The 8,664-nt window shown below is 39.8% G+C and overlaps 1 protein-coding gene across 1 annotated transcript; it reads right to left on the bottom strand.

Annotated features, from left to right (window-relative positions):
* Positions 1-4,802: 4,802 nt before the first annotated feature.
* Positions 4,803-5,897, bottom strand: LOC139449010 (uncharacterized). The gene has a single exon (XM_071230497.1). It carries the CDS (start codon positions 5,895-5,897, stop codon positions 4,803-4,805), a length of 1,095 nt encoding a protein of 364 aa, XP_071086598.1.
* Between the last annotated feature and the right edge of the window lie 2,767 nt (positions 5,898-8,664).

The raw sequence follows: 8,664 nt of genomic DNA, 5'->3' as shown, positions 1-8,664 counted from the left end.
ATAGAGAGAGAGAGAGAGAGAGAGAGAGAGAGAGAGAGAGAGAGAGAGAGAGAGAGAGAGAGAGAGAGAGAGAGAGAGAGAGAGAGAGAGTGCAGGTAGAAGAGAACCTGTAGCTGGTATCGCCAAAACAGTAGATTTAAAAAAGGTAAAATTTACGCCAACAAACTAGAGACCATTGGGTCTACGAGGTTGCATTACATATTACAGATCCGTGCAAACGAGGTTGCACTATATATTGCACATCCAGAGATATGCGGTTAAACATTATATTATGGATCCGGACAAACGAGTTTGCACTATATATTACATATCCGGACAAAAGAGGATGCACTGTAGTTTGGATCTGGATAAACGAGGGTGCACTATATTTTACGAGTCCGGGCAAATGAGGTTGCACTATACATTACGGATCAGGGCACACGAGGTTGCAATGTATAACGGATCCGAACAATACAATGAAAATGCATATAAAGGATCTGGATAAACGAGGTTGCACTATATATTACGGATCCGAACAAACGAGGTTTAAGGTAAGTTACGGATCCTGACAAAAGAGGCTGCATAGTATAAAGGATCCGGACAAATACAATGAATGAGTGAGTGAGTGAGTTAATATTTAACGTCACATCGGCAATATTTCAGCCATATCGTGACGAGAATTAATACATTAATAACAAATAAGTATATATAATTTATAAAAAACCTGTCAGCAAAGGACAGTACAATAACTAGAATATCACAGAGTGTATTAAAACTAGTTGAGGAACATATAAAAGCAGAAAGAATTAACAACACAATATAAAAATGGGCTAGAGATCGTCAGTAACTAAAGGGAGAACACCATACCAGGGACCATGGGGACTTACAGTGCCTTTGCTTCCTGCATGGACCTGGGCTGGATTTATATCAGTCCTTCAGTCACTGGCGATAGTTGACCAGTTAAGCCTTAGATTAAAATGACAAAAATACTACGTTTTAAAATTCTGGTATGCATAACAATACATTGAATGATGTGGGACTTACATACCCTCTTAGGGGGACAATAATTTTACGCTACTTCAACCCCCCTCGAGTTACAGCCACTAACAATCTAAGTTATATATTAGCACAACCAATATATAAAAAACATATTATGTACATCAAAATTTATGTATTAAATCAATTTCCTTTAAAAAGTGTAATACTAAATGAGAATTAACTTGACTAAAAAGGTCCTTGACTGTTTTGACACTATAATATTCATCCCTTGTGATGGAAAAATCAATACAATCAAGCAGGACATGCTTGACTGTGATTCTTTCATCGCAAGGGATGCAAAACGGAGGATCCTCACCATTTAAAAGATACTCATGTGTATATCTTGAATGGCCAATACGACATCGTCGCATAATGACCTCTTCAAATCTGGACTGACAGCCCAAGTAGGTGTAACCGATATTTGGTTTAATTTCATGTAATTTATTGATACCAACTTGGGCGTCCCACTTCTGTTGCATAAGATCTCGGATGTAAGATCGAATCATGGGTTTAAAATCAGTGTATGGAATCAGAAGTGGTGTCACAGATTTGTTGAGGGCTGCTTTTGCAGCAGCATCGGCCATTGTGTTACCAATGATACCAACATGGCTTGGTAACCAACAAAAGACGATGTCATATTGGCCAGTAGCAAGATCATTAAATAATTCGAGAATTTCGATTAAAAGTGGATGTTTTGATGACATATTTTTAATCGCCTGAAGGCATGAAAGAGAATCTGAAAACAGTATGAATTGTTTATGTTTAGCCTGATTACTGATATATTTAAGTGCTGTAAAAATGGCGTTTTCTTCTGCAGTGAATATGGAACTGTTATCAGGTAAACGTGAAGATATTGTTCTGGATCCAATGACGGTGGCACTAGCAACTGCGCCACCATCCTTGGATCCATCTGTAAAGATAGATTTATACGTGTCATAATTGTTTCTTAATTGACTGTATTCTTGTTGGTAAATTAATTCGTTAGTGTCTGATTTCTTTAGTTTTGTTAATGTAAGATCTACCTCTGGCTTCACCATTTGCCAAGGAGGAGATGAGAAAAGTTTAGTAGGAGCTATATCTTGGAGTTGAATATTAGAAGCTGATATTGCAGATTTTATTCTGATTCCGAGTGGTGGAGTAAGTGTTGATTTCTTATTGTAAAGATCCTCGTAGAGAGGATGGAATATGCATTCAAAAGCTGGATTGGACTGATTAGAATATAATTTAGTGATGTATTGTAAAGATATTTTAAACGGCATTGTTTAATAGAAGGCTCATCTGCTTCTATATAGAGACTGTGAATGGGAGACGTTCTAAAAGCTCCAAGGCAAAGCCTCAGGCCTTGATGATGGATGGTATCGAGTTTTTGTAAATTACTTTTGCAGGCTCCACCATAGACGATGGAGCCATAATCAAGTTTTGAACGAATTAGTGACCTGTATAAGTGTAAGAGAGTTGTTTGATCCCCTCCCCACTTAGAAACTACTTTCAATAAGTCGAGTGCCTTCAGGCATTTAGCTTTAAGGTATTTAATATGTGGAAGGAAAGTTAAGTGGTTATCAAAAATAAGTCCCAAGAACTTGGCCTCCTTAACAACTTTGATAGGAGTGCCATTCAGAAATAGTTCAGGGTCCTTATGTGGCTAATATTTTCTGCAGAAATGTATACAATTAGTTTTTGATTTGGAAAATTTAAACCCGTTTTCTAAACACCACTTGTTAATTTTATTAAGACATAATTGTAATTGCCTTTCTATTGTGTGCATATTTTTACCACGACAAGATAGATTAAAATCATCCACAAAAAGTGATCCATCAACTGAATCATTTAAAACCTTTGACAAACTGTTAATTTTTATACTGAATAAAGTGACAGACAAAATACTGCCTTGTGGGACACCCTGATCCTGATTATAATGATCAGACAGGGTTGTACCCAATCGGACTTGAAATAGCCTGTCTGTTAAAAACTGGGATATAAAATTAATCCAAAATCATGAAGATCTTTTAAAATACCATGTTTCCATTTTGTATCGTAAGCTTTTTCTAAATCGAAAAAGATCGATACAGCATGTTGTCTATTTACAATGGATTTTTTAATGAACGATTCTAAACGCACTAAATGATCAATAGTACTTCTGTTTTTCCGGAAACCACATTGTATATTGGTAAGAAGATTATTTGTTTCCAAGTACCACACTAATCGATTATTTACCATGCGTTCCATCGTTTTACAAACACAGCTAGTTAGTGAGATAGGTCTGTAATTTGATGGATCAGAATGATCCCGCCCAGGTTTGGGTATTGGTATAACAATGGCATTATGCCATGAAGGTGGAAACGTCCCTGATGTCCAAATATCATCGAATATATTTAACATAGTTTCAAGGCATGATTCGGGCAAGTGTTTCAGTAGCTGATAATGAATATTATCAGCGCCTGCTGCTGTATCATGAGCTTGCCCTAAGGCAGTATATAGCTCATGTAGTGAAAATACCTCATTGTAATCTTCACCATTATCAGATGTAAAATTAACTTTTTTCTTTTCCTGTTGGAGCTGATATTTTTGAAATTCAGGAGCGTAATTAGATGAAGACGAATGTTGAGATAACGTTTTCCCAAGGCTATTGGCAATATCAGACTTATTCGTTAGCAAAGTATCGCCATCCTTAAGATGGTTAACTGTAGAATTTGATCCCTTGCCTTTGATCTTTTTGATCATGTTCCATACCTTGGACATGGGGGTACGAGAGTTAATTTTTGAGACATAATTCTGCCAGGATTGACGTTTATTCTGTTTGAATAGACGTCTCGCCTTAGCATTTGAAATTTTGACGATGTTCAAGTTATGGACAGTAGGATGTTTACGGAAGTATTTCTCCGCCTTCTTACGACTTTTCCTAGCTTGTTTGCAAGTAGCATCAAACCATGGTTTACGAACACGTGGGTTGACAGAGGTCTTAGGTATTGATTCATTAGCAATTTCATTCAGTTGATCTGAGAACAACTGAATTGGGTCAGTAACATTCTGAAAAGAAGTAGGTTGTAATTTATCTTTGCATAAAGATTGAAATAAAAGCCAATCAGCCTTCACAAAATTCCATCGAGGTGAAGTTGGATCAACAGCTGGATTAATGGGCTTAAGCACCGTGGGGAAATGGTCACTCCCACATAGGTCATCATGGACGGACCATGAGAATTCATTTAACAAAACTGAATCCGTCAAAGACAGATCTAATGATGAATACGTACCAGTTGCAGGGTGTAAGTAAGTGTCCGAGTCATCATTAAAGATGCATAAATCATTATCGGAAACAAAATCCTCGATCAATTTACCCTTTTGATTAAGTATAGAACTTCCCCATAAAGGATTATGCCCATTTAGATCACCCATGATGAGACAGGGCTTTGGGAGTTGGTCATATAGTTTTTGTAGATCATTTCGCTGAAGATTTGAAGAAGGAGGACTGTATAAGGAGCAAAGTGTAAAGGCAATATGCAGTGTAAGTCTAACTGCAACTGCTTGCAGAGTCGAGTCAAGCGGAACAGGACTGTGAACAACGCCCCGCCGCACTAAAATAGAAGCACCTCCAGTAGCTTTATCTCCTGGAGGAGAGAAGGAATGATATGAACTATATTGCTTTAAATCAAACTTATCTGTATTTTTAAGGTACGTCTCTTGTAAACAAATTGCTGATGTATTTAAATCACTTGTTAATAACTGCAGTTCATGAAAATTATGCCTAAGTCCTCTGCAATTCCATTGCATTATATTAGACAATTGAGTCATGGTGGCTCAATTGGAGATCGCTCGCATGAATGTGAGGAGGAACTACTCCCCCGCCTGTCCTGTGAGGACAGAGTAACCTCCATGTCCAGAGTCTGAGATCCTGAACTTGATTGACTGATGGCAGGAATAGGTGTGGAAATAGTGGAATTTGGAATTGTAGCAACAGGTTGATCTGACTTGACCCATGTCAAGTCAGTCTGACACGAAATAGATGATGTTGTTACGGGGCGTGAGACTGCAGCGGAGTAAGAAATAGTTGAAGTAGTTGTGGTCTGATCTTTCAATAGTTTCTTTGCATCCAGGTAGGGTATGTTCCTTTCACATTTCAGTTTCATTATTTTAGATTCAATCTGCCATACAGGGCAAGATTTAGATGAAGCAACATGTGGGCCAGAACAGTTTGCACATTTCAAATCATCTTCGCAGTCAGTGCTCTCATGGTTGGCACCGCAACGATGACAAACAACCGAGTTTCGACAGGATTTGGAGCCATGACCAAAACGCTGACACTTGTAGCATCGGAGCGGATTGGGGACATACACATCCACTCCGATGTGGAAGTAACCTGCTTTAATTGACTGGGGAAGGGTTGTACGAGCAAACGTCATTAGATACGTGTTTGTATTGGTGATGACACCGTCCTTCTTGAAAGTAAAACGTTTAACTGCAGTAACAGCCTGGTCTTCCAACTCCGTAGCGATTTCTTCTTCAGACATGTCGGACAGACAACGAGCCCTGTCACGAACAATGCCTCGACAAGAATTTAATGTTCTGTGCACAGACACAGCAACCTCAAGATTGGCAAATGTAGAGATAGATAAAAGATTGAGAGATTGCTGTCTCCGTGCACACTCCACAAGAAGCGAACCACTACGGAGACGGGTGACGTTCTTGACTTCACCGCAAATCCCGGACACAGCCTTAGAAACAGCAAAAGGATTCAATTTGATAGGTAAGTTATCAGTAGCCTCAATCACCAGGAATTTTGCCCAGGAATCAATAGTTTGCGAAAGATTTCCAGTTGAAATTTCAGTTTCCTCTAGACGTCTCTTTTTTTCATTACGAGATGAACCAGATTGTGGGAGAGCCATGGTGAAAAGAAAATGATTCAGCACCCCTGTTCCCCACCCCCTATCGAGTGTCAACAAGGACGGTGTTATATTGCACCGGATATCCAGGATGCAAACACCAGGGATACAGGGATGGTATACTCCAGCAAATATGACGTGAATAGCTATATTTATCTACCAGATGTAGTGCCAGGAAGGTTCAGTCCATGACAAGAAACTGGAGACATACAGAATACAGAGGTCAACATCACCAGATTGGCCCATGAGCCACCGCCTTCTGGCGTAAGACTCTAGGCAATTTATTCCATCAAAAAAATTGGTAATTCATACAAAGTATGCATGGCCAAGTCCAAAATATACATTATAATACAACACAGGAGTGCATATGCAATATTACGCACAGGGCCTGGCATGACATGACCAGCCGATTGATAAGACCGGGCCCATCTTACCACCCGTCTAGGCGCAGTAAGGGTCAAAGTAGTGTGTTGGGCAAAGGAACACAGTTCCAGGAACCAGTGCCCTCAACTACCAGACTCCCGTCCTCCGCCGACACAGGGACGCAACCCACGGCAAACAGGTTGCCCATTTTAGTCGCCTCATACGACCAGCAATGGGAGGCTGTGGAAATATTCTGCCCCGGTTCCACACGGGGGAAGAGCTATTAGCGCTACCCAGCACTCACCACGAGGAGGTTGCTCTTCACGAGTGCCACAAATACAATGAAACCGTATATTAAGTATCTTGATTAACGATGTTGCACTATATATTACAATTACGAGAGACTGATAAATGAGGACACGGACATTTGTAACATAATTGGGCGGAGATGATACACCTATTTATCGTTCAAAAGTAGTTCTCCGAAATAGCATGTGAAGAAAGAACAAGAACGTTCATGACACGATTTCACCTGTAGTACGTCAGGGTTTCTTACAAAAAATACATCTCAGCTTGTGGGGCGGTCGGGCATCCTTGTGGTTAAAGCGTTCGCTCGTATCGCTGAAGACCCGGGTTCGATTCCCGACATGGGTACTATGTGTGAAGAACATTTCTGGTGTCCCCCGCCGAGATATTGCTGGAATATTGTTAAAAGCGGCGTAAAACAATACTCACACACTCGCACACTCTCAGCTTGCCGCCCGTTCCCCCTGGTACGTTATCGGATAAACATTCAATACAAAACAGCTTGACATAAATACACGATTTTCTCAAATACTACACGCAACAGCTTTCACATGTTTTCGAAGAAACAAATCATAATCATTAACATAACTAGGAAAATATTTTCACATATTAAAACTAAAACAAAGAATGTGAGTATTAATACTTTGATGATCAACAGAAATAAATACAATGTTTACCTAAAACTGTCTCATTTAACGAGGTAAAGCACTGGTCGGAAGGTGCGCCTCTGTGATCTAGTGGTAGAACGTCCGCTTGGAGAACGAAAGGCCCGGGATACGATCCCCAGCCGCGTCATTCCAAAAGACGTTAAACTATGGTACTTGTTTCCCTTGCTCGGCATTAAGGGGATAAAACTGGTTGGTTCGGCGTCAGTACACTGTATCTTTGTGGGGTATTCATGTTGAACTGCGGCATGGTATCTCAGTGGGCTTGTCCCATAAAATCGGCATTAGCCCGGACTAGTGCTAGCAGCTACACACATACACGTGCATGTACGTCGCTATATAACGCGACGTTAAAGCCTATTTCACCTCACCTTACCACTGGTCACAATATATAACGAAGCCTTCTTCAACGGGATCCGAAATAATGAAATTTCAAAATTCCAAAATTTCCGCCGAAAATAATTAAGCAGCCCTAAAGCTGGTTGCCTTCTTTACGATAATACCCTTTTCGACCACCTCACTAAATGGCCTGGCGGGCCCGTGTAATGCCGTTATGTCGGAGAGCGCACTTTAAATCTCCAACAGTAAGTAAGGGGTACCTCACTGATGAGATACACCGAATAAAGACTGCTTCTCTTGGTTGTTTCAAAGGTAATGTTCACTTGATATGTATTGTATGTGCTTAAACTATGTTCCTATTTTCCTCTTTTCTATTGCTTTCTATGTTCTTTCAAATTAGGCATTATTGATTAAGGTATCCAGTGAAGTTATTATTATAGTTAGGTTAGATCATGTCGCACTGGACGTAATCAAACAATATGGTGTTTATCAAAATAGTATGATAGTGCCAAAATCATTATATTTTTCTTCAAGTTTTATCAAAATCAAATATATTCTACTACTTTAAGTTTCACATTCCCAAGCCAGTAAATGCTTCATAGTTTTCAGGACTTGTATCATAATACGTAACCCTTGGAGATGCAAGCTTTCGAAACCAGTCAAACGAGCTGGCAGATGCTAATCAGCTAGCGCTATTGAAATTCTAGACCCGGCTGACCAGTTTCAGTCACAGCCGACCAGCCTATAAACGAATAACTAAGCAAGTCGGCACATCAAAACTTGACCAACATGTTATAAGCCATTGTTATCAATTCCAAACTGAACAGATGGGTAGTGGCATGCTTTCAAGGTCTAACCTCACCCCAAATGTTGTTACAGTGGATTATAGGGGATTAAGAGACACAGATCACTTAATCGATTGGTATAGTCTATGTCATTAAAGTGAACCCTCTTCTGAGGGTGAAATCTGTTCAATTAGTGTCTGACTGTTTTCCCATGTACATTATTGGTACAGTACCAAGGTGGACAGAACTTAGTTTTCAACGGACACAGATTCCGAATTAAGAACAGAAGAAACACCACCATACATTGGCGTT

The sequence above is a fragment of the Haliotis cracherodii genome, unplaced genomic scaffold (assembly GCF_022045235.1).
Source record: "Haliotis cracherodii isolate W230 unplaced genomic scaffold, xgHalCrac1.p SCAF_7, whole genome shotgun sequence".
Lineage (NCBI taxonomy): Eukaryota > Metazoa > Mollusca > Gastropoda > Lepetellida > Haliotidae > Haliotis > Haliotis cracherodii.
The sequence above is the reverse complement of the archived record's forward strand: the minus strand, read 5'-3'. Positions and strand labels throughout refer to the sequence as shown.